General features: G+C 41.3%; 2 protein-coding genes and 1 long non-coding RNA gene across 3 annotated transcripts; all 3 read left to right on the top strand.

Annotated features, from left to right (window-relative positions):
* The first annotated feature begins 3,544 nt into the window (after positions 1–3,544).
* LOC308102362 (perforin-1-like) lies at positions 3,545–7,381 on the top strand. The gene is made up of 3 exons (XM_080452043.1): positions 3,545–3,615; positions 4,646–5,181; positions 5,861–7,381. The coding sequence occupies exons 2-3, from the start codon at positions 4,727–4,729 to the stop codon at positions 7,128–7,130; spliced, it is 1,725 nt and encodes a 574-aa protein (XP_080308169.1). The 5' UTR covers positions 3,545–3,615; positions 4,646–4,726; the 3' UTR covers positions 7,131–7,381.
* Positions 7,382–8,201: 820 nt separating this feature from the next.
* Positions 8,202–26,131, top strand: LOC308101440 (uncharacterized protein). The gene is made up of 5 exons (XM_080450860.1): positions 8,202–8,221; positions 8,959–9,490; positions 10,172–11,295; positions 22,896–23,427; positions 24,079–26,131. Exons 2-5 carry the CDS (start codon positions 8,967–8,969, stop codon positions 25,346–25,348), a joined length of 3,450 nt encoding a protein of 1,149 aa, XP_080306986.1. The 5' UTR covers positions 8,202–8,221; positions 8,959–8,966; the 3' UTR covers positions 25,349–26,131.
* On the top strand, positions 15,859–17,096 carry LOC308102363. Its single transcript, XR_013934645.1, has 4 exons — positions 15,859–15,980; positions 16,217–16,267; positions 16,856–16,871; positions 16,997–17,096. It is a non-coding gene; the product is annotated as an uncharacterized lncRNA (long non-coding RNA).
* Positions 26,132–27,812: the final 1,681 nt, after the last annotated feature.

The raw sequence follows: 27,812 nt of genomic DNA, 5'->3' as shown, positions 1-27,812 counted from the left end.
GTGGGATGTCGGGTCTCTTCTCTACATGTAAAGTGTCTTGAGACAACTTGTTGTGATTTGACACTTTAATAAAATTGAATTGAATTGAATTGAATAATACCATCATTAATTCCTCTCTTCATACATCTCTCACCTCGCCCCTTCATCCCCCCACTACATCATCCCCTCACCCCATCACCCCTTTTTCCATCCATCCATCCCTCCTCATTTCTTTTATTCTATACAGGTTTCACCTTTTCAATTTGATATTCAAGAAACAACCCACAATGGTGTATTGTTAGACGTTTTTTGTTTTACTTGTGAAAAAGATGTTTGACAATATTTGGAATTGTATTTTGCATTTAGGTACATAACCCAAGGTTTTACTAAGGTTCAACATGGCATACTTCTGTACCTGCACCACAGATGGTACGATGAGGAGAGGAGACCAATCTATAACTGATACAGATGCAAAGTAGTAAGTGAGTAAGGTTCACTGTAATAAATTAAGTCACATGTTTATATTCAGTGGTTACAATTAGTTATTTAGCAGACGCTCTCATCCAGAGCAACTTACAAAGTGCAAGATCAGAGTAAATTACATGAACCCAAGTCAACAACTATCTGACTAGGACACCAGGTAAACATCAAACCGAACCGAGCATCTTTCTAATTAACATGTATTCTAAATAGCATGCAGTAACATACTGTATGCTACTGTATGCTAACTTAGTTTATGTAAGATCTAAGTACCAACTTACATCTGCATGGTGTAGCTGCTCTTGCACCTTTCAAAAAATAGGCAACAGGAAGTGGTTAAAGATTGCTCACCGCCTATGACGCGCCTGTCACAGTTTGTTGCAGGGGGGGGGGGGGGGCTGCAAGCATTGTGATGCACGTACACAGCTGCAAAATGTAGCACCTTATTTGACACTGAACCCACCCTATTGTTTCTCATACAGATTTCAGGTTTGAAAACTAATACATTTTAGTTCCATTTATGTGGGTCTCTAACATGATCATGTTCAGAAACAGTTTAATCCAGGAATAACCCTCCAAAGTGGATATGGTAGAACTAGTTCTAGGTTTTATAATTCATCCCAACCATGAAATGAATTTAATTTGTACTGTGAGTTTGGACTTGGAAGAACTGATAATATTCTATGAAGGTTGTCAATATTTGTTACTTTTAAGATTCAAGGTTTCTTTATTCTTATATCTTATGTAGGTACATAACATCATTTTGTTCTGGTTCCTCAGACATTGTAGCAGCATTAAAATAATGATAAAATAAACCTATATTGATTTTGTGGTTCCCAAGCTTATTTTTCTTTTCGCCCGACAAGATCGACCAGATCGTTCATATGTCTGATGTCCGGGGGAAGAAGTTATTTAGCAATCTACTGCCAGTGGCTACAAAGCCACATGCCCCTTGGTAGCATCTGAAAAAGTCTGTGTGGTTAGGATGGCTAGAATCTTAGATTTTCAGATTTGCTGAACTTAATCTCACATTGCATTGCGGTTGAGGTCAGTACATTTCCCTGACCAGGCAGTGATGCGGCCTGGTATAAGAGCCTGACATTCACTAAGATGGTGACATACTGTATGTAAAAGGAGTACTTCGCCATCAGAAAGGAGACACAACCTCAAGCGAGTACAGGCTGACTGCAGTCAGGTGAGTAATTAAATCACACAAGATTTCTTCATGAGTGAAAGTAGAATTACTGATTTTAGAGTGCACAAAATGAAGTAGGCCTACATGTAAAAGCTACTGAATTACAGTAACAAGAGTGAAGAATATAGCAAATGCAAACCTGCGCCCTTGAAGACGAATCATATCACAATCCCAATATGAAGGACCGACCTAAAGTCTTTGCATTGGTTCTGCAAGGCAGTTATTTTTTTTTCCAATTCTTATATTTCCATCCAGTTCTAGCCCCTAGATTGTATTTAGATGTCAGAATTATCAGTAAGCAGAGATCTCTGATCGTCTGGCTACATGAGAAATCAGAATCTTTATTGTCATTGCACAAGTACAGTACAACGAAACGAAAGTAGAAGCAGCTCTCAGACGTAAAAAAAGCTCCTTATAAAAACATAGCAAAAACACAGTTAAAACATACAAATTAAAAAACTATGAAAACAACACATAATATGGTGTTGTTTTCATAGTTTATATATATATATATATATATATATTGCACAGGCTATGCATGTATTGCACTTCACCTCATTATCATATTGAACCAAGTCAGGTAAAATAAATGTTTTCAGGTTTGTGCAATAACAGCTCTGGGGTAGAAACTCTTTTTCAGTCTGTTTGTTTTGGCCTAAAGCACATCCCTGGGGGCAGCAGTTCGAAGAAGGTAGTGACCTGCTGCGTGGGATGATGTGGGATGAGGAATGCTTTTGGCTCTTCTGAAACCATGTTTCTTGTAGACGTCCTCGAGATATGGAAGAGGGCATACAATGATTCCTTGGGCTGTATTTATGACACCCTGAAGTGCCTAAGTAATAAAATAATAATTCAAAAAAATAAAAAACTTTGGTACTCAACAACCTTTTCTCCATAGGGTTCTACAGTACATGATGCTTGCTGCACTGTGGCTGTTGCTGGCAGTGTGGACACCCACTGCCCAGCTCGCCTGCACTAAAGGCCATGCAGACCAGTGCAAAGCTGCTAAGGAGGCACCCGGCACCAATCTGGCCGGCGAGGGCTTTCATGTGGTCACCATGGAACGCAAACCGGCCTACGTCATCGACATGGACACCTGGCAGCAGCAGAACGACTCCTGCACCCTCTGTACAAATCCCTTTATGGGTCCTAAACCCCAGAGGCTCCCTGTGGCCGTGGTGGACTGGAGAGCCATGCACATGTGCAACATGCAACTGACGAGTAAAGTGTATGACTCCAGTGAGGCCTTCATCAAGGAGAGTCAGACAGAAGTGGAAGCCAGCTGGAAATCTACATCGACTACTGATGATACTTTTTTGAGTACCTGGGACCTAACTGTCATTGTTTTTTGTTTTTTTTAAGTGAATATCTGTCATCACAAATGGAATTGCATTTTGCACAAAATTGTGGGCATTTAGTGCATTTTGACCTTTGATCATGTTCACTATGTTGGGATGTACTGTAGGTACAGATAAGCAGGAAACATAAAGCATAAATACATACAACAAGCATAAAAAGGTGGCAGGTTCCACCTACTCTATAGTCTCCTACTGTATATCTAGGCAGTTAAACTTAATTCACCATATTGATTGGAAATGGGGGAAAACAGCCTCACTCTTTACAAAGATAACAAAAGCTCAAAAACAAGAGTTACAACTTGTGTGTGTTATGGATTTGGGGAAGGGATTATCAATCTTACAAATGAAACTCAGAACTCACCATCAAAAGGCTGAGTGCCTGTGTTTTTTCCTGGTGGCAGTTGGGGGAACGTAGCTCTGGCTATGAATCAGAGCTAGGGGGAACATAGCTGTGTCAGTTGAAAGTGAAAGGGTTTATACTCCCCCCACCCACGCCCCCTATAAGAGCCTGAAATTCACTCTGATGGTGACATTTGTAAAAGGGGTACTTCGCCATCAGAAAGGAGACACAACCTCAAACGAATACAGGCTGACTGCAGTCAGGTGAGTTATTAAATCACACAAATATTTCTTTATGGGTGAAAATAGAATTACTGATTTTAGAATGCACAAAATTAAGAACAAAAACTGAAGTACTGAATTACAGTAACAAGAGTGAGGAATTTAGCAAATCTTGTCTGTCTGCCTGTATCATAGACTGTATAAGGTCTGTATTATGTATTTTTGACACAGCTTGTGTTTTAGCAAAATGCATCTGCTGTAAATGTAAATGCTGTACACTGAATGCCAACACTGCACCTCATTTATCATGAGCAGTGGTGTAATGGTGATTTTTTTCCCATTGGAACGGTATTTTAATGACGTCACATGCACGAGTGCACACACGCATGCACTTTGGTGGAGGCATTCTCGTTGCGTGTAGACAGGATACCACCACACCGCCACCGGTAAACCTGTTATGCATAGTAGCCATTTGGGTAGCCTACTTGGCTGGTAAATGAATCTGGGGGGGGGGGGCATGTTTTATCCCCCCCTCGCACGTGCACCGTATCTTGTGGGTGCACGTGAAAAATGTACTGGTGGAACACCGTGGTACTCCGTGTGGCCCCCATGACACCACTGATCGTGAGTGATTAAAAAATATAAAACAGGAAATGGGCCCACTTCTCCCTGCCAAACATTCCCAGTTCTTTTTTACCTGGCTTTTCTGCCTTTAATTGATAGTGTACAGTGGAGATGGACAGGAAACAGGTAGAGAGAGATGGGGAGAGACATGCAGCAAAGTTTGTTAGGGAACGGTACTCGAACCTGCAATGCGCTGTCAGGCGAAAACCACAGCCTAAGTGCCCAGACCGCTAGGCCAGTGGTCCGGGCTAGTTCTTTTTTATGGGCCAGTTATCCAGTTCACCTTGTACCCTTGTCACTTTCTACACCTGAATATTAAATAACATTATTATTGTTGAAAGTGCTGTCCTGGACTTTGTTTAGCTTTCTTTGGGCTGCATTCATGACACCCTGAAGTGCCTAAGTTATCAAACTCAACACTCAACACTCAACAACCTTTTCACCATAGGGTTCTACATGATGCTTGCTGCACTGTGGCTGTTGCTGGCTGTGTGGCCACCTACTGCCCAGCTCGCCTGCAACAAAGGCCATGCAGACCAGTGCAAAGCTGCTAAGGAGGCACCCGGCCGGCACCAATCTGGCTGGCGAGGGCTTTGATGTGGTCACCATGGAACGCAAACAGGCCTACGTCATCGACATGGACACCTGGCAGCAACAGAACAACTCCTGCACCCTCTGTACAAATCCCTTTATGGGTCCTAAACCCCAGAGGCTGCCTGTGGCCGTGGTGGACTGGAGAGCCATACACATGTGCAACATGCAACTGACGAGCAAAGTGTATGACTCCAGTGAGGCCTTCATCAAGGAGAGTCACACAGAAGTGGAAGCCAGCTGGAAAGTTAACCTTAACATAGAAACCAAAAAAGCTAAAGCATCACTCACTGTAGGAGGAACACACTCTCGTGATGCCCAGAATGTCATGGAGAAGTCCAAGAAGGACAAATACAGCTTTATTAAACAAGAGGTGGACTGCTCCTACTACAGGTATGAAACAATTACCTATGAGTATACTGAATGGCTGGTTCAGGATCAGTAGCCAACAAGCAGTGACCAATAACCAGGTGCTCGTTGAGTAGGTGGCGCATTGCGATTGGTCACTGCTCGAGTACAACTTGAGCCTTTTGTACAATACCTCTTTAATGACCAATTAACATACAGCCTGTCTAGTAAAAGCTCAGGGCAATAATACAATTTGGCAGCTCAACTATTACAAGTAGGATGATCAATCTTGCAACAATTACAGTAAAATAATTTTAAAATATCATATCTGACCTTGGTAATTAGGACATAAGAATAACATACCAGAATGTTAATTACTTTCAGAAAAAAAGTTAAAAGGTCTGGAGTGCTCAGAAGTACAAGAAAGTGTCATAAATGCCCCAAAGTACTGCAAAAAAAACAAAAAAACAAGGCACTCTTCTGGTAATAAAGTTTAAAAAGACTTTATCAGGAGTGGCCTTCTTTAGGGTGTCAAACCCTGAAGAAGGTTGTTGTTCTGCTACTTGTGGGTTGTATCCCTTTTACCATGCATTGTTTTTAAACATTTCCATTATGAAATAGCCACTGAATAAAGGCTTTTTAAACTTTATCGCCAGAAGAGTGCTTTGAATTTTTTCTTTTTTGTGTTTTGCCATATTAATTTCTTTGTCTTCTTTTCCCTTAGTTATCGTCTTAGAAGCGATCCTCCACTGCATCCTGAGTTTATTCAAGCTGTAAACGCACTCTCCCCCATGTACACCGACCAGACCAGAGATGTTTACAGGAATCTCTTGACCACGTTTGGCACCCATTACATCCACAGGGCTCGTCTGGGCGGCAGGGTGAAGAGTGTCACCTCTGTGCGCGTGTGCCAGGCATCGCTGGAGGGCTACACCGAGACACAGGTGAAAGATTGCCTGGACGCTGAGGCGACTGCGGGGACACACACAGATACTGTGGATTCCAAGGCTGAGGCACATTATTGCAAGAAGGAGCTTGAGAAACGCCGCGACAAGCAGAGCTTCAGCAATATGTTCCGCGAGAGGCGCACCCAGGTGGTGGGAGGCCGGACCGAAGGCACGGCCGACCTCCTCTTCTCGGCCAAGATTGACCCCACTGCCATCCAAGAGTGGAAGAAAACCCTGATAGACACACCGGACATCAACAACTATGCTCTGCAACCTCTCCACATGCTGGTGAAACACCCTGAGAAGAGACAGGGACTGAAGAAGGCCATCGAGGACTACATCCTCGAACAAGCTCTCATCCAGCACTGCTCCAGCAAGTGCCCCGGAGGTTCCACCCGTGGCGCCCACGATGTCTGCAACTGTGTGTGCCAGCCCAGTGCACAGATGACCAGCCAGTGTTGTCCTCAGCAACGTGGCCAGGCTCTCCTCAAAGTCACTGTCAGACATGCCAGAGGACTGTGGGGGGACACAACCTCCAAAACTGACGGATTAGTAAAAGTGATTTTTAAAGACCAGGCCCATCAGACAAGAGTCATCTACAACAACGATAACCCTGCCTGGAACAGGCAGTTTGACATGGGCTTTATCACACTGTCCCAAGGCAGCACACTGACGTTGGAGGTGTGGGACGAAGATAAGCATTGGTGGAAGTCATGGAACGACCTTCTGGGAAAGTGCGACAAGCCAATTACATCTGGGAAACATGATAAGGAAATGTGCCCCTTGAATCATGGCACCTTGTTCTTCTCCTACGAGGTCAGCTGTGCCCCGGGGCTGACAGGCCCCACCTGCACCACCTATGCCCCCTCCGTCATGAGTCCTGACCTCCGTGACCTCTACGTCTCCAGGAACAGCCTGAATGTCACCCAGGAGTTGCTGGCTCACCTCAGGATGGGCCATCATGTGGAAGACCCCCTGACCTTTGTCCTTAAACATGAGAAGGAAAGAAGCAAGCAGGAGAGAGGCAAGGTCAAGGGTGACGCTTAAACTGACTTGTAACCTCCAATGCATCAGCAATTATGTTTCGCAAATACATAACTATGGCAGAATTATATCATTTATACAGACATACTGTATTATAACATATTAATGCCATGTCTATCCTTATTCCTTTTCAATGTGCCAAACTATGTTCCCACACATACCTCCAGAGCATGTACCAGTTTGCATTTAGATCTAAATGGAGCTGGTGTTATCTGTCTTTGCTTAGTAGCCTATTGTACAGTTATTTTCACCCTTTACCCCCACAACTGTGCTTTTTGTCAATTATAAAATAAAGTTAACAGCAGAACAAACATCTACTCATGCAACTTCTTTTAGTACCTGGGACCTAACTGTTATTGTTAAAAAACATGAAGAAAAAGAACTGCTGTGAATATCTGTCATCACAAATGGAATTGCATTTTGTGGGTAAGATAAAGACACGTTTGGTGATGTCACAATGACATTGACCTTTGACCTTTGCAACACTTATCAAGTGGATGTTTGAGCCAAATTTCATGAAATTCCCTCAAGACATTCCTGAGATATTGCGTTGCGACTGGGACAGACATCAGGCCATAGTGACCTTGACCTTTGATCATGTTCACAATGTTGCGGTGTACTCTAGGTATGGATAAGCAGGAAACATAAAGCATAAATACGTACCTACAAGCATAAAAAGGTGGCAGGTTCCACCTACTCTATACTATCCTATATCTAGGCAGTTAAACTTAATCTATCATATTGATTGGAAATGGGGGGAAACAGCCTGACACTTTACAAAGATAACAAAAGCTCAAAAACAAGAGTTACAACTTGTGTGTGTTATGGATTTGGGGGAGGGATTATCAATCATACAAATGAAACTCAGAACTCACCATCAAAAGGCTGAGTGCCTGTGTTGTTTCCTGGTGGCCTGAATGAGGTTGGGGGGAACATAACTGTGTCAGGTGAAAGTGAAAGGGCTTATACTCCCCCCCCCCCCACACCCCCTATAAGAGCCTGACATTCACTCAGATGGGGACATTTGTAAAAGGTTTACTTCACCATCAGAAAAGAGACACAACCTCAAGTGAGTACAGGCTGACTGCAGTCAGGTGAGTTAATAAATCACACACATATTTCTTCATGAGTGAAAGTAGAATTACTGATTTTAGAATGCACAAAATTAAGTACAAAAACTTAAGTACTGAATTACAGTAACAAGAATGAGGAATTCAGCAAATCTTGTCCGTCTGTCTGTATCTATCATAGACTGTAAAAGATCTGTATTATGTATTATTGACACAGCAGCTTGTGTTTTAGCAAAATGCATCTGCTGTAAATGCAAATGTTGTACACTGCACCTCATTTATCATGAGTGATTAAAACATATAAAACAGGAAAAGAGCCCACTTCTCCCAGCCAAACTTTCCCAATTATTTTTTTCTTCTTTGGGGGGGGGGGGGGGGGGGGGGATTTTCTGCCTTTAATTGATATTGTACAGTGGAGATGGACAGGAAACAGGTAGAGAGAGATGGGAAGAGACATACAGCAAAGTTTGTTAGGGAACAGGACTCGAACCTGCAATGCGCTGTCAGGCTACACCAGAGCCTTGACCACTAGGCAAGTGGTCCGGGCCCGTTCTTTTTATATTTTTAATTTTTTCTGCCCAGTTATACAGTTCACCTTGTACCCTTGTCACTTTCTACACCTGGATATTAAATAACATTATTATTGTTGAAAGTGCTGTCCTGGACTTTGTTTATAACTTTCTCTGGGCTGTATTCATAACACCCTGAAGTGCCGAAGTAATAAAACTCAACACTCAACATCAACAACGTTTTCTCCATAGGGTTCTACATGATGCTTGCTGCACTGTGGCTGTTGCTGGCAGTGTGGCCACCCACTGCCCAGCTTGCCTGCACCAAAGGCCATGCAGACCAGTGCAAAGCTGCTAAGGAGGCACCCGGCACCAATCTGGCTGGCGAGGGCTTTGATGTGGTCACCATGGAACGCAAACAGGCCTTCGTCATCGACATGGACACCTGGCAGCAACAGAACAACTCCTGCACCCTCTGTACAAATCCCTTTATGGGTCCTAAACCCCAGAGGCTGCCTGTGGCCGTGGTGGACTGGAGAGCCGTGCACATGTGCAACATGCAACCGACGAGCAAAGTGTATGACTCCAGTGAGGCCTTCATCAAGGAGAGTCACACAGAAGTGGAAGCCAGCTGGAAAGTTAACCTTAACATAGCAACCCCAAAAGCTAAAGGATCAGTCACTGTAGGAGGAACACACTCTCGTGCTGCCCAGAATGTCATGGCGATGTCCAAGAAGGACAAATACAGCTTTATTAAACAAGAGGTGGACTGCTCCTACTACATGTATGAAACAATTACCTACAGTATACTAAATGGATGGTTCAGGATCAGTAGCCAAAAAGCAGTGACCAATCACCAGGTGCTCATTGAGTAGGTGGCGCATGGCGATTGGTCACTGCTTGAGTACAACTTGAGCCTTTTGTACAATACCTCTTTAATGACCAATTAACATACAGCCTGTCTAGTAAAAGCTCAGGGCAATAATATAATTTGGCAGCTCAACTATTACAAGTAGGATGATCAATCTTGCAACAATTACAGTAAAATAATTTTAAAATATCATATCTGACCTTGGTAATTAGGACATAAGAATAACATACCAGAATGTTAATTACTTTCAGAAAAAAAGTTAAAAGGTCTGGAGTGCTCGGAAGTACAAGAAAGTGTCGTAAATGCCCAAAAGTACTGCAAAAAAACAAAAAAAAACAAGGCACTCTTCTGGTAATAAAGTTTAAAAATCCTTTATCAGGAGTGGCCTTCTTTAGGGTGTCAAACCCTGAAAAGGTTGTTGTTCTGCTACGTGTGGGTTGAATCCCTTTTACCATGCATTGTTTTTAAACATTTCCATTATGAAATAGACACTGAATAAAGGCTTTTTAAACTGTATCGCCAGAAGAGTGCTTTGGATTTCTTTCCCTTTTTTGTCTTTTGCCATATTCATTTCTGTGTCTTCTTTTCCCTTAGTTATCGTCTTAGAAGAGATCCTCCACTGCATCCTGAGTTTATTCAAGCTGTAAACGCACTCTCCCCCATGTACACCGACCAGACCAGAGATGTTTACAGGAATCTCTTGACCACGTTTGGCACCCATTACATCCACAGGGCTCGTCTGGGCGGCAGGGTGAGGAGTGTCACCTCTGTGCGCGTGTGCCAGGCATCGCTGGAGGGCTACACTGTGACACAGGTGAAAGATTGCCTGGACGTTGAGGCGACTGCGGGGACACACACAAATACTGTGGATTCCAAGGCTGAGGCACATTATTGCAAGAAGTATATGTTCCACGAGAGGCGCACCCAGGTGGTGGGAGGCCGGACCGAAGGCACGGCCGACCTCCTCTTCTCGGCCAAGATTGACCCCACTGCCATCCAAGAGTGGAAGAAAACCCTGATAGACACACCGGACATCAACAACTATGCTCTGCAACCTCTCCACATGCTGGTGAAACACCCTCAGAAGAGACAGGGACTGAAGAAGGCCATCGAGGACTACATCCTCGAACAAGCTCTCATCCAGCGCTGCTCCAGCAAGTGCCCCGGAGGTTCCAAACATAGCTCCCACGATGTCTGCAACTGTGTGTGCCAGCCCAGTGCACAGATGACCAGCCAGTGTTGTCCTCAGCAACGGGGCCAGGCTCTCCTCAAAGTCACTGTCAGACATGCCACAGGACTGTGGGGGGACACAACCACCGGAACTGACGGGTTTGTAAAAGTGCTTTTTAAAGACCAGGTCTATCAGACACCAGTCATCTACAACAACAATGACCCTAACTGGAACAGGCAGTTTGACATGGGCTTTATCACACTTTCCCAAGGCAGCCCACTGATGTTGGAGGTGTGGGACGAAGATAAGGAGTTGCATAAGTCATATAATGACCTTCTGGGAAGGTGCAACAAGCCAATTACATCTGGGAAACATGATAATGTAATGTGCCCCTTGAATCACGGCAACTTGTTCTTCTCCTATGAGGTGAGCTGTGCCTCGGGGCTGACAGGCACCACCTGCATGAGTCTTGACTTCCGTGTTGTCACCCAGGAGGAGCTGGCTCACCAGAGGATGGGCCAACATGTGGAAGACCCCCTGACTGCAGGTGGCTAAATATGTATTTTTTTACACGTTAACCCGGCGATTTATTTATTTACAGCAACTCTTCTAGCAACCAATAACTCACATCTGGCCATCAAAGACCACGGGACCTTTTTTATTGTCTAAAAAATATATATATTTAGCCACCTGCCCTAATGCCCCCACCCATTGTAAAAAATATCGCGAAAAATTGCTAAAACTATAGAAAGCAGTAGATGAAAACATTTTAACACTAATCTTTTATTTACTTTAATTACAAGCTAAATAAAAACGTAGACCTTGGTTGTAAAAAAACTAAGTTGTCCTTTAAGCACGACTAGGAAAGAAGCAAGCGGGAGAGAGGCAAGGTCAAGGGTGACGCTTAGCTGCTTGACTGACATGTAACCTCCAATGCATCAGCAATTATGTTTCAGCAAATACATACCTATGTCAGCATTCTATCATTTATACAGACATACCGTATTATAACATAATAAAATGTCTATCCTTATTCCTTTTCAACACACTTCTAAACCAGTTTGTAATTAGGTTTAAATGGAGCTTGAGTTATCTCCTTTGCTTAGTAGCAGGGGCGCAGCCATGGGTGGGCCTGGGTGGGCCGTGGCCCACCCACATAGAGAGCTGGCCCACCCAATTGATTAAAAAAATATATATATATTTTCTTTAAAAAAAAATTATAATAAATTTTTGGATAAGAAATCGGTAAAATCAGGCAAAAATAAGAATTAAATAACATAACCCTAACCCAACCTTAACCCTAACCCTAAAACCGAAATAAAGTAAAAAAAAAAAGCCCAAAAACGCCCAATATCCGCGCAATAACCGCACATTTTGGCACGGGTCGCACCCGCTCCTGCTCAGGCCCAGCCTATACTAGCGTTCTGGCTGCGCCACTGCTTAGTAGCCTATTTGAGGGGTCAAGGCCGTAGGGCCTTTTGGACCCTCTTTGCATCTGTTGCTTTTATTATTATTATTCTGCCGTTTTTCTTAGTTCTGGACGTTTCGGCCCTCAGGCCTTCCTCAGCGTATGTTTTATACGCTGAGGAAGGCCTGAGGGCCGAAACGTCCGGTTGACGCTGCTGCTGGGGAACTATTACCTAAAATAAATAAGAGCCTAAATGGACTAAAGTGAGTGCTGGTATTCTTTCCTGTGAACTTTATCCGCCTGAACCGTGCACCCTGTACATTTGTACTTCGAAAACTCCTCTCATGAGTGCTTGCTACTTTCCTTTTCAATTGTTAAAGATAACATGAAATGCTTATTTGAGAGTATTATTTATCAATGTATGACATACTTCATTGTGAAAATAGCCGATCTACAATCTCACAACCTTTCAGATAGCAACACGTTGTGTGATCATCTATTTTCACTAGTTTCTGTTCCGAGGAGATAAAAAATGTCTTTATTGGTAAATGGTTAGTGAACCAGTGATCTAAAGTAGTTAGCGAAACAGGGGCTTGGTTAATAACGGACGGAAAGAATTGTACATATCAACAGACACTATCAGGGAGGCCATATTACTAGAGAGGTAAGAGAGGTAGCCTGTAGATCCAAAGGTTGCTGGTTCGATCCCTCTCCTTGACAATGTGTTGAAGTGATCATGATTTGGCATTCTTAGGTTTACACTTAGTGTTTCTTGAGGTTAGGTTTAGGCGTTGTTTTACTGAGGTTACGCTTAGTGAGGGTGGGTGAGGGGGGGCATTGCACAAAACATGACCTTGTTAATTAATGCATTATGCATTTTTTTAGAGTAGTTATTTTCAATGCAAAACCTATTTTCTTGTGAAAATAGCCGATCTGCTAGCTCACAACTTTTTGCCTTTCATTCTTGGCCCCGTTTATTGCTACTTGCAGCTATATTTATTATCATTATCATTATTATTATTATTATTATTATTATTATTATTATTATTATTATTATTATTATTATTATTATTATTATTATATAGAGCTCTGCATGGTCATGCCCCGGAATATAGGGTTAGTTTACGAACCTGCTAAACCATATGTGCCCAGCAGGACCCTAAGGGTCTATCACTTTGATACTCTGATTCAAAATGCGGCAGCCATAGAGTTTTAACTAAAACTAAGATGAGAGAACATATTACTCCAGTTCAAGCTTCACTACACTGGCTCCCGGTTGTTTTTAGAATTGCTTTTATAATTCTTTTACTAGTTTCTAAAGGTCTAAATGGTCTGGCACCTTCCTACCTCTATGACTGCCTGCCTATACATACTGTACGATCCAAACCGCCCCCTCAGGTCTTCAAGTGCTGACCTGCTCGAGGTGCCTATAATGACATATAAAAAACACGGTGAAGCAGCATTCTGCTTCTACGGGCCGACAGCGTGGAATAAACTCCCATTGGACCTAAGACAGGCAGCCTCTGTGGATAGCTTTAAAGCACAGCTCAAGACCTACTTCTTCACTCGTGCTTTTAGTAGATTTTTTGGTTGATTTTTAAATCTCTGTGTTGTTATTCTCACTATTCTATGTCCTCACTGTTTTGCCTGATTCACTGCCTTTTGCTATTATTGTCTCCGCCAGGCCGAAAGGCATGGCGAGAGAGTATGTTTTCGCCCCTGTCCGTCCGTCCGTCCGTCCGTCCGTGTGTCCTGTCTGTGTGTTAGCAGCTAATCTCTGGCACCGTTGGCCCGGTCGCTCCGAAACTGTGCACACACACTCCCTGGATGCCAATTCAGAACCTCTACCCCAATTTTCACATGGGCCTGTTATAGCGCCACCAGGAGAACGATTTGTGCAAAACCCTTTTTTTTGGGTGGTGAAACCGCCCCTATATGTGAGGTTTGGATATTTGCACACCAAATCCTGCGCTGTGATTGGCCACCAGTGTACCCCCCTAACCCTGCACCGTGATTGGCCAATCACAGTCTATTCAGGACTGTGATTGGCTAGGGAAACATGACAATTGTGCATAGCCCTATAAATAGGACTATGCACTTAAAAAAAACACATTTATGTTTTTTTTTAAGTTGGGGGTGTTGGTCCACAATAAATGACCACACCGCCCACTTCACACTGGGTGTGATTTTTTACATTACTCCTACAGATTTTATCCAAACGTCATGCAAATCGGTTCACAGTATCTCTATAGTCATGTGATCAACACAAATCTGTCCGATTTCCCATATTCCATCCTCATTGCCTATGGTTGGCTTCCAAAGTTTGCAGGATTGGTCCGTTTTGAACAAAAAGCCTCAAACTATGCACGCAGCTTGCGATTTCCGTGAATTTTCACACGCACATTCCCACTAGGCCGAGGAAGAAATGCCACCCTTTTCACATTGGCCTGTTATAGCGCCACCAGCAGGTCTAATTTAGCAAAACACATTTTTGGAACAAAATGCCTCAAATCATGAATGCAGTGTCTGATTGCCGTGAAAGACCTAAGAATAAATGGCACCCTTTTCACATTGGCCTATTATAGCGCCACCAGGAGGCCACAATAACGTACCTGACCTGGCGGAGACCTGTGCTCTTTTTCTAGTTGATCTTGATTCATGACTGTATAGATCCCATAGCTGGAGGGATGGTCAAGCTGTGATTGGCTTGACCAATCACATTGTTGTTATCAGGCAGCAATTATTTATCAATGATTATTTTCAGTAACATTAGTTATTAATCTGCAACTATATTCATCACTGAGTATATGGCATAGCCACGTTATTGTCCAAATTTACTCAGTGTAGTTATCAGCTACTGTAGTCCAAACAGTTTCTCCAGGAACTGCAGTTTTATGTAGTTATTCTTCCTAATCTGATCAACAGATAATAAACCAAATTAAAGGCCACACTGAAAGCTGACCAAACAGACCTACCTGGCGGCAGTGTTACAATGAGCTGCTCTGTGAAAGAGTCATCTGGTTGGAAATGGCAATACTACCAATACCAACATGATACACACTCACACTCACTCACTGATCTACTCAACTTTCAGTGATAAGATCTACTCAACCTTCAGTGATAAGATCTACTCAACCTTCAGTGATAAGATCTACTCAACCTTCAGTGATAAGATCTACTCAACCTTCAGTGATAAGATCTACTCAACCTTCAGTGATAAGATCTACTCAACCTTCAGTGATAAGATCTACTCAACCTTTGGTCACTGGATCTGCTAAACCTTCAGTGCCTGGACCTGTGGAGCAGATTTCTCCACTTGTAGTGGGGCTGATTGTGGGTTTTCTGGTTATGATTCTACTGACCATCCTTCTGCTCCTGCTGTGTCGATACAGAACATCCAAAGGTGAGAACGCCTACATTAGACGGATTACATCTATTACAATCACTGAGCAACTCTACCTAAATGATTTCAATGCATAACTATTTAAATCTTCAAAGATTTATGGTACAATTCTTTATTTACAATTTCTTTCTTTCTTTCTTTCTTTCTTTCTTTCTTTCTTTCTTTCTTTCTTTCTTTCTTTCTTTCTTTCTTTCTTTCTTTAGACCCATGTTGTGTCAGGTAAGTACAGTGTTACTCTGTGTATTAATAAGCATAACAGCAATACATTCCTACTTAAAAAAATTCTATAGATTTCAACAGATCTCTATATCCTTTAATTACAGACCAGTTCAGTCTCAGGGAACCAGCCAGGGCTCTGCTGGAAACCAGGAAACCAATCAAAGTGGAGCTCCTGATGATGTGTACTGCCCACTGCAGCACGGTCAGTTTTTGAACCAATCATGTTGGTCAAGGACATTTGTCATTGTCCTTCTGACAATGACAAATGTTAATTTACAACTTCAAATTAAAGCTAAATACCAATTCATTAAACAATGAATGTCCTTCTTGGAAGTATTATCACCTGTCAGCTAGTTTTTCCCCTTTTTTATAACTAGCAGAATAATTAACGAAATATCGATAAGCACCACATTAATGCTAACTTTTACTTCCCTTTAGGTGACACGAATGTCTATGGAGTAATCAATCACTCTGATGACTATGAAAATGGTACAAGGTTCAGTCAAATAATTTCATTTGGTTTTATTGTAGAATAGGAAAATTTGTTCAGGTTCAGGTTCAGATGTATAACTTGATTTGTTGGATTGTTTTGTAACTCCTTAATGGGTTGAGGAGGCATATTTCAAAATTAGCATTCTACAAGCTCACAACTGCAAGCTCACAATGCAGCCGTGAGCTTGTAGATCTGCTATTTTAAAAAACAAAATGCGTGGGGGGTGGCGTAAAAGAAAATAACGTTCTAAAATGAGATTTTCAGCACTGGATCTTTAAAGCACAATTCAACTTTAGTAGACATTTTGGTTGGGTATAGTTACCATGATGTGACTTCCAAATATTGGCACGATTCTTCGTGAAAATCTTTGAATATTTTGAACAACACAAATCTCATATGGGGGTCCCTGGCTTCCGATATGGGATCCTTGACATGAAGGAGTTTGCGAACCACTGATCTAGATCACAATCATTGTGCAACTCTCCTTAAATGATACTGTTGATTTCCATGGCAGAGCAATTTAAAAGTTCAAAGATTTATTGAACAATTCAGTGTTTCTTTCTTTCTTTTCTTTCTTTTTACAGATCCATGTTATGTCACGTAAGTACAGTATTACTCTGTCTTTTAATAAACATTTCATCAACAAATTCCTACTTAATACATAGTATGTCTAGATTTCAAAAGATTTCTAATTCATTTCTGCTAAATATAAATTTTAATTACAGACCAGTTCAGTCTCAGGGAACCAATCAGGGATCAGCTGGAAACCAGGGGACCAATCAAAGTGGGGCTCCAGATGATGTTTACTGGCCACTGCAGCACGGTCAGTTTTTGAACCAATCATGTTGGTCAAAGACACTTCTGACAAGAACAATTCGTTCCAATTTAAATATCAAATAATGTACAACTTCAAATTAAAAAGAAACATTAATTGATTAAACAATGAATTTGCATTTTGGAAGTATATTAACATATGTCCATTCCTTTTTTTCTAAATAGCAGAATAATTTACAAATTTTAAAGCATGTCTGAAATAACAACAATAAGCACCACATTAATTTGTACTTTTGTTTACCTTTAGGTGACACAAGAGTCTATGGAGTAATCGATCACTCTGAGGACTATGAAAATGGTACAGTATAAACTTTTAAGGTTCAGATAAATTAGTTCATTTGGTTTTATTGTAGAATATTAACATTGGGAAGACTTACGTACCATCCTTGAGAACGTGATATCTCAGAAACACCTTGAGGGAATTTCATGATATTTGGCAGTAATGTCCAATTTGACTCAAGGATTAATTAGAAGTACAGTGTGTTCATTAATTAAGTCTCCATCCACTACATATCGTCTCTTTCGAGTGGAAACCTCATATTATGTCCACAACTGTTACTTTTCAGGATTCAAATTCACAAATCGCAAAAGTATCAGATCTACAAGGTCAAAAAGTGACGCTTAGCGCCGTGTTTCGAACTTGTAGATCTGCTACTTTTGATTATTTTGTGTGATGCTGTAGTATGAGCAAGTAGGGCGTTAATTTACGAAAAAAGTTAAAATATGAAATAAGACGTTTCTGCCCGACAGCAACAATATACTATACGAGTCTGGACAGACATGGATGTCTGATAAGGACTAGGCATAAAACCACACTGCAGTATTTATGGAATGAAGAAAGAAAAATCTGCTTAAATTTGTTTCTAGCATTTTAAATAGGAGGAAGAACTGTGACAAAGTCACTGTTTGCTACGTAATATATTTATCAATCATTGTAAATGGATGAGAGACAAAAAAGGGACACAACCTAAATCTCTACCAAAGTTTAATTGAGCTATAAGTGTTCTCATACCATATTGTTAACATCAGACACTCATTAGTAGGACCAGAGTCCAGAATGTAATGGATGTCGAGGGAAATTCCAGTGAGCAAAGATATCTGTGATCTGTTGAGATGGAATGAAAATGTAACTTTAATGAATGACACTGCTCACAACTGAATGAGATGTGAATATATTTCTTCATATTCCACAGTTAAGGAAAAGCAGTGGATAGTCTAGATACAATATTATACAGCACAATGTTCACTGACAGAGTTCCTGTTTTAAATGTACACTGTAACTGTGTTTAAACTCCTTAGATACAGTGGTGTAGGACAACCCAACATGACACGTGGATGAAGTCAATGGATCTTCAGCATTAATGCAGGGATACTGTACATAACAATACAAATGGATTTTCACCAATAAATGCAGGGTAACATTTACGGAGCCATCTACATACAAGAGCCATGTTCTCTCGCACGCACGCACACACACAAAGTCACAGTTTGGATTGATATAAGAAGTAGTTTAAAACTATAATGTATTGTTGAAGTGTCAATCGATTTATCTAGATGAGGTTCAAATGCATATTCATAGATCTACTGCCGTATACATGCGTGAGCAAACATGCACATGCACTCAACCACATACAGTATGTGCACACACACATAAAATGATGACACCTATTTTACTCCTCATTCTAGCACATCAACTTGTGTAGTATACAAAATATACTTTTTGACTATTGTGATTTTAAATTATATTACATATTATATTAATTCAATCTTTGTAGATGTTAAGATATTTACATAATACGTTTACTGTATGGTTTTATGGTTTGTGTTTTACAGACTTTTGATTATTACATTTTAATGAATATATATTTTTGTTTAAGTGTTTAGTTTTAGATATTCAACTCTTAAATTGTCTGTAGAGATTTTGTCCTGCTGTTTGAAAATACTTTCATTCATCTCAAACAAATATAATGCCATGTTTAGCTTTTTTTCTACACAATTTTTCAGTGAAGTGTTAACGCTTTCATGTTTTTCCAATAATGTGAAGTAAGTAAATGAATAAATCTTAAATTTGTATTTGTTTCACCTCAGCATTTAGATCACACAGGTCCATTTGTTAAAAAGTGTGTTTTTTTTTTATTTCAGCTGGTCTTAGGATAACATTATCTTATCAACAAAAACAAACCATGAACATTATTTTTTGTTTGTACATGACAGAGTATACATTACAGTTCAGTTTTGAATAAATGATGAATGTATACAATATTTTGTTTTGTCATATGTTAGCCTTAAAGCGGCACTATGTAATTTTTTTCTAATGAATAAGATGTAATTTTGTCCTATCTGTATGATAAAAAGTATATAACTTATGCAAAGGTGGTTGTATTTTGTCTCCCTTTTCTTCTATTGAGACATTTAGATCGTGTCAAAGGTCATGTCTCACCTAGACACAGGATCTGACACGAAATCTGACCTGATGGTCAAGATTCAATGTCTCCCCCGAGCAAGCAGGCAGGCTCTGTTAGCAGCTTTAATGTTATTTATACAGTGGGTGGCTCAATGACACAATCTGATTGGTTAAGAGCCGTGGTAATAACCTCATAGCACTATGAAGTCTAATGTTTTTGTACAGTTCTACATCACTCCACCACTCAGAAGAAAGACACTCTCCACTTGATTGCTCTGCTCTTGTTGCTAATGGAATAATACTGTAGGTTTGTAGAGGGATTTGATTTGATTTGATTTTGGTAAAATAGATACGAGTACACAATATAACACTATTACACTTAAACCCAGGATGTACACATAAAAGCGTCATAAAACACTTGTTTCCAATGTGGTCCTACAAAAGGGAAGCAAAAGAAGACAAACATGTTTCCTGTTTCACAAAGTGATGAGATGCACAGCACTGTGGTTGTACAGAGACATCTGTCTTCCTCTCATTCAATGAGTATGCAGCATGAACGACACACGTGCATACACATGCAACAGAACACATGCAACAGAAGACAGTTAAGAAATTAGCTGGCTGATTCCAGCAGTCACACAGTTAACCTCAGGTAAACTAATTAGACACTAAGCTGGGTGTGATGACACACTTGTTGTGCATCGAGCTAATCGGTGCATACAGGATAACAGCTACTATTTGTATTATACTTCTGCTTGTATGCCATGCATAATACACATGCATTCCCAATTTGCATCGTTCCCAACTTGCGTGGCCCCCGGGTATACTGTATATGCATGTAAGTACAGTATATACAATTTTATGACATAGTATGAGTTTTCTTGGATTTCCTGACATAAAATAGCATGACCTTTCGGATATATGTATATTATGTTAGATACCTTTTGATCCAAATACATTGAACTAAATGTCTGATTGGTTTGTGAGCATCTGTGAGAAACAACATCACACCTAGCTGATATCCGCTATACACCTGTCATAAAGAATGTGTGGTAGCCTACGTGTGAAGCATGGTTGAGGTCGAGTGTCAAAGCCTGCTAAATCTGGAAGGTTGCTTCCAAACCTTGAAATGAATTTAAACAAACGGGTAATTTCTGTTGCTTCAGTGAGTTTGAACTTGGAAAAACTGACAATCAGAAAAGGAACATCATTGACATGGTGATATGAGAGAGGCAAGGTCAATGGTTACGCTTAGACTGACTTGTAACCTCCAATGCATCAGCAATTATGTTTCAGCAAATACATAATTATGGCAGCATTATATCATTTATACAGACATATTATTATGACATAATACCATGTCTATACTTATTCCTTTTCAAATTGCCAAACTGTGTTCCAACACACCTTCAGAGCATGTAACAGTTTGCATTTAGATCTAAATAGAGCATGTGTTATCTCCCTTTGCTTAGTAGCCTATTTTCACCCTTTACCCCCACAACTGTGCTTTTTGTCAATTAGAAAATAAAGTTAACAGCAAAACAAACATCTACTGATGCAACTTTTTTGAGTACCTGGGACCTAACTGTTATTGTTAAAAAAATGAAGAAAAATAACTGCTGTGAATATCTGTCATCACAAATGGAATTGCATTTTGTGGTTAAGATAAAGATATGTTTGGTGCAGTGGCGTTCCCAGGAATTACATTTAGGGCAGGCGAGATGTTTTTTTTTGCCCCCCCCCCCCCTCTATTATCCCCAAAAAAGGAATTTCAACTCAATCTAAAATTGGCGATCGAAAACCGGTGAAAGTGGCCGTTTTCAAGATGTTACAATATCGCTGGAACAAAAGGTCCAATCTGCTCAGTTAAAAGCTTGTTGGATGCATGACTTTGAGGACATTAAGCACGCTAATGACACCTTTTCGGGTTATTTGGGTTTTCTAGGGGAGGCGAGATCTTAGTTGGGCAGGCGACCGCCTGTCCTGCCTCTACAGTGGGTACGCCACTGGTTTGGTGATGTCACAATGACATTGACCTTTGACCTTTTCGACACTTATCAAGTGGATGTTTGAGCCAAATGTCATGAAATTCCCTCAAGACATTCCTGAGATATTGCGTTCACATGACTGGGATAGACAACAGGCCATAGCGACCTTGACCTTTGATCACGTTCACAATGTTGGGGTGTACTGTATGTATGGTTAAGCAGGAAACATAAAGCATAAATACATACAACAAGCATAAAAAGGTGGCAGGTTCCACCTACTCTATAGTCTCCTATATCTAGGCAGTTAAACTTAATTTATCATATTGATTGGAAATGGGGGAAAACAGCCTGACACTTTACAAAGATAACAAAAGCTCAAACACGAGATACAACTCGTGTATGTTATGGATTTGGGGGAGGGATTATCAATCATACAAATGAAACTCAGAACTCACCATCAAAAGGCTGAGTGCCTGTTGTTTTCTGGTGGCATACATGTGGTTGGGGGGAACATAACTGTGTCAGGTGAAAGTGAAAGGACTTATACTCCCCCCACCTACACCCCCTATAAGAGCCTGACATTCACTCAGATGGGGACATTTGTGAAAGGTTTACTTCACCATCAGAAAGGAGACACAACCTCAAGCGAATACAGGCTGACTGCAGTCAGGTGAGTTAATAAATCACAAAAATATTTCTTCATGAGTGAAAGTAGAATTACTGATTTTAGAATGCACAAAATTAAGTACAAAACTGAAGTACTGATTTACATAAAACATGAATGAGGAATTCAGCAAATCTTGTCTGTCTGTCTGTCTGTATCATAGACTATAAAAGGTCTGTATTACGTATTATTGACACAGCTTGTGTTTTAGCAAAATGCATCTGCTGTAAATGCAAATGTTGTACACTGCACCTCATTTATGAGTGATTAAGAAATATAAAACAGGAAAAGGGCCCACTTCTCCCTGCCAAACATTCCCAGTTCATTTTTTTCTTCTTTTTTTGGGGGGCTTTTCTGCCTTTAATTGATAGTGTACAGTGGAGATGGACAGGAAACAGGGAGAGAGAGATGGGAAGAGACATATAGCAAAGTTTGTTAGGGAACGGGACTCGAACCCGCAATGCGCTGTCAGGCTACACCAGAGCCTAAAAGCCCGGACCGCTAGACCAGTGGTCCGGGTCAGTTATTTTTATTATTTTTCTTTTTTGTGCCCAGTTATCCAGTTCACCTTGTACCCTTGTCACTTTCTACACCTGGATATTAAATAACATTATTATTGTTGAAAGTGCTGTCCTGGACTTTGTTTATAGCTTTCTATGGGCTGCATTCATGACACCCTGAGGTGCCTAAGTAATCAAACTCAACACTCAACATCAACGACCTTTTCTCCATAGGGTTCTACATGATGCTTGCTGCACTGTGGCTGTTGCTGGCAGTGTGGCCACCGACTGCCCAGCTCGCCTGCACCAAAGGCCATGCAGACCAGTGCAAAGCTGCTAAGGAGGCACCCGGCACCAATCTGGCTGGCGAGGGCTTTGATGTGGTCACCATGGAACGCAAACAGGCCTACGTCATCGACATGGACACCTGGCAGCAACAGAACAACTCCTGCACCCTCTGTACAAATCCCTTTATGGGTCCTAAACCCCAGAGGCTGCCTGTGGCCGTGGTGGACTGGAGAGCCGTGCACATGTGCAACATGCAACTGACGAGCAAAGTGTATGACTCCAGTGAGGCCTTCATCAAGGAGAGTCACACAGAAGTGGAAGCCAGCTGGAAATTTAACCTTAACATAGCAACCCCAAAAGCTAAAGGATCAGTCACTGTAGGAGGAACACACTCTCATGCTGCCAAGAATGTCATGGCGATGTCCAAGAAGGACAAATACAGCTTTATTAAACAAGAGGTGGACTGCTCCTACTACAGGTATGAAACAATTACCTACAGTATATACTAAATGGCTGGTTCAGGATCAGTAGCCAACAAGCATGACCAATCACCAGGTGCTCCGCTCGTTGAGTAGGTGGCGCATGGCGATTGGTCTTTTGTACAATACCTCTTTAATAACCAATTAACATATAGCCTGTCTAGTAAAAGCTCAGGGTAATAATATAATTTGGCAGCTCAACCATTATAAGTAGTATGATCAATCTTGCAGCAATTACAGTAAAAATACCCTACCCTGACCTTGGTAATTAGGACATGAGAATAACATACCAGAATGTCGATTACTTTCAGAAAAAAAAAAAGGTCTGGAGTGCTCGGAAATACAAGAAAGTGTCATACATGCCCAAAAGTACTGCAATAAACAAACAAAAACAAGGCACTCTTCTGGCAATAACGCTGAAAAAGCCTTTATCACAGTGGCCTTCTTTAGGGTGTCAAACCCTGAAGAAGATCGTTGTTCTATTACGTGTGGGTTGTATCCCTTTTACCATGCATTGTTTTTAAACATTTTCATTATGAAATAGCCACTGAATAAAGTATTTTTAAACTTTATCGCCAGAAGAGTGCTTTGGATTTTTTTCCCTTTTTAGTCTTTTGCCATATTAATTTCTTTGTCTTCTTTTCCCTTAGTTATCGTCTTAGAGGCGATCCTCCACTGCATCCTGAGTTTATTCAAGCTGTAAACGCACTCTCCCCCATGTACACCGACCAGACCAGAGGTGTTTACAGGAATCTCTTGACCACGTTTGGCACCCATTACATCCACAGGGCTCGTCTGGGCGGCAGGGTGAGGAGTGTCACCTCTGTGCGCGTGTGCCAGGCATCGCTGGATGGCTACACCGAGACAAAGGTGAAAGATTGCCTGGACGCTGAGGCGACTGCGGGGACACACACAGATACTGTGGATTCCAAGGCTGAGGCACATTATTGCAAGAAGGAGCTTGAGAAACGCCGCGACAAGCAGAGCTTCAGCAATATGTTCCGTGAGAGAAGCACCCAGGTGGTGGGAGGCCGGACCGAAGGCACGGCCGACCTCCTCTTCTCGGCCAAGATTGACCCCACTGCCATCCAAGAGTGGAAGAAAACCCTGATAACCACACCGGACATCAACAACTATGCTCTGCAACCTCTCTACATGCTGGTGAAACACCCTCAGAAGAGACAGGGACTGAAGAAGGCCATCGAGGACTACATCCTCGAACAAGCTCTCATCCAGCGCTGCTCCAGCAAGTGCCCCGGAGGTTCCAAACATAGCTCCCACGATGTCTGCAACTGTGTGTGCCAGCCCAGTGCACAGATGACCAGCCAGTGTTGTCCTCAGCAACGGGGCCAGGCTCGCCTCAAAGTCACTGTCAGACATGCCACAGGACTGTGGGGGGACACAACCTCCAAAACTGACGGATTTGTAAAAGTGCTTTTTAAAGACCAGGCCCATCAGACAAGAGTCATATACAACAACGATAACCCTGCCTGGAACATGCAGTTTGACATGGGCTTTATCACACTGTCCCAAGGCAGCAGACTGACGTTGGAGGTGTGGGACGAAGATAAGCATTGGTGGAAGTCATGGAACGACCTTCTGGGAAAGTGCGACAAGCCAATTAAATCTGGGAAACATGATAAGGAAATGTGCCCCTTGAATCACGGCAACTTGTTCTTCTCCTACGAGGTCAGCTGTGCCCCGGGGCTGACAGGCGACACCTGCACCACCTATGCCCCCTCCGTCATGAGCCCTGACCTCCGTGACCTCTACGTCTCCAGGAACAGCCTGAATGTCACCCAGGAGTTGCTGGCTCACCTCAGGATGGGCCATCGTGTGGAAGACCCCCTGACCTTTGTGCTTAAGCATGAGAAGGAAAGAAGCAAGCAGGAGAGAGGCAAGGTCAAGGGTGACGCTTAGCTCCCTGACTGACATGTAACCTCCAATGCATCAGCAATTATGTTTCAGCAAATACATACCTATGTCAGCATTCTATCATTTATACAGACATACTGTATTATAACATAATAAAATGTCTATGCTTATTCCTTTTCAACACACATCCAAAGCATTTACCAGTTTGCATTTATAGTCCATGAGCCAGACAAGATTTCATTATCGAAAGAGTGGGCAAAACCATACCTATATTAAATTGTTTATAGGGTAAATATATGATAACCTTTCCACAGGAGCAGCTTTTTTTTCATATTTATCACACATTTTGTTATTTTCCCCATACGTACAGTATGACAGGTGAAAAAATGACAAAATTTTAAAAATAGTTATCATAATGAAACTTCCCCAGTTGATTACTTACATGAAGACAATGATTTATCGTATTACAAGTTTTCTGAAATTGTATATATAAATATGCAAATTAGGCATTAGGAAAATATGCCCGAATTTGCATAACTTTCCAGAATCAACATTGGAACATTGGACAAAGCCAGAGTCAACATTCTTATTTCATATTGTTAAGATGTTGGAGTCAAAGGTTTTTTCTTTCGATAATCTTTGCTCAATTTTGGGGCTCTGGCTCATGGACTATTAGGTCTACATGGAGCATGTGTTATCTCCTTTAACTATTTTTTGTTATTTTTAGTTATTTTCACCTTTTACCCCTAACTGTGTGTGTGCTTCATGGCAATTAGAAAATAAAGTTAACAGCAGAACAAACGTCTGCTGTTGTCACTTTTTTGAGTACCTGGGACCTAAGTGTTATTGTTTTAAAAAATGTATTGTAAAATACGCAACAAGAAATTATACAAGGATGAGGACTTGAGTGCTACCAGCTATAGGGGCCTTAGAAGCTTCTATCCCTGCAGGTCATGCACATGCACAGCTACTAGATTTAGCACGCTTTGACACTCGACCTCAACCATGCTTCACACGTAGGCTACCACACATTCTTCATGACAAGTGTATAGCGGAAATCAGCTAGGTGTGATGTTGTTTCTCACAGATGCTCACAAACCATTTTAGTTCAATATATTTGGATCTCTTACATGATCAAAGGGACAGTTTCTGAAACGGTTTACATTAATCCAGGACAACCCCTCCAAGTGGATATGATAGAACATTTCTTGCATGGTTTGAATTTAGTTGGGTTAGTTCTGGGATTTAACAATAGGCCTATTCATAATCAAACATGGAAGGTTTCTTCCAAACCTTGAAATGAATTCAAACAAACAGGTCATTTGTGTTGCTTCAGTGAGTTTGAACTTGGAAAAACTAACAATCAGAAAAGGAACATCATTGACATGGTGATTTGGCTAAGTTGCGGGTGTAGCTCTATCTCACACACACAATGGATCTCATTCTTTACATGGGCGATTTAAATGCCGGTGCCCGTAGCTATCAAGATATATCCTTGAAGCGGTAGTCATAAACTCTCCGTTCAACCAAAGTACCACAGAGCTGCAAAGCTGCAAAGCTGCCGTGGTCAGCAGCTCCACTGCCCAGTACCAGAGGCACAGCCTGACTGTTGACACAGACAGAAACATGAATATCCCATGCATATACCCAGTGGTGTAAAGTAACTAAGTACATTTACTCAAGTACTGTACAATACAGGAGTACAATTTTGAGGTATTTCTTTACTTTATTGGAGTATTTCCACATTTCAGTACTTTTACGTCTACTCCACTACATCTCAGAGGCAAATATTATACTTTTACTCCTATACAATTATTTAAAAACTTTAGTTACTAGTTACTTGTAGATTTTGATTATTATTACAAAACATACATTACTCACTTCAGCCCTATACACATTTCGGCCATTTGAAAATAGCCGATTTACAAGCACACAATGTGTCGCGATGCGACGCATTGTGAGCTTATAGATCTGCTATTTTCAAAAGATTTTAATACATTTTATACAATTGAAAACTTCTGAAATGGGACATTCTGCATAATAAGTACTTTCTACTTTTGATACTTTTACTCAAGTCAATTTTGAATTCCGGACTTTTACTTGTAAAACATTACAGTATTGATACATTTACTTAAGTAAAACACGTGAGTACTTTTCCCACCATTGCATATACAATGCATCCAGGGCAGGCCGTCTATGGTGTATGTGAATCAATAACTGACACTGATGCCTGTCATAGACAGCGTGATCCCAAACCGACTTGGCGGGCGACCGCCACGTCGGTTTGGGATTTCGCCCCTCCTGGGTCATTCTAGGAAGTGTAATGGCACTATTCTACTGCATTGTACCGGCTCAACTCGACTCAACTTTTTTGGTTTTCCTAACACTGCAGAAATATCAACACTGCAGACTACTGGGGGCGACTAATAATAATATTCAATTCAATTCAAAGGAGCTTTATTGGCATGATAAAAGATAAAACATACATTTACATTGCCAAAGCAAGTGT

The sequence above is a fragment of the Gymnoscopelus braueri genome (genome assembly GCF_963280865.1).
Source record: "Gymnoscopelus braueri genome assembly, chromosome: 15".
Taxonomy (NCBI): domain Eukaryota; kingdom Metazoa; phylum Chordata; class Actinopteri; order Myctophiformes; family Myctophidae; genus Gymnoscopelus; species Gymnoscopelus braueri.
Note: the sequence above shows the minus strand (reverse complement) of the source record. Positions and strands in the feature narration are given on the sequence as shown.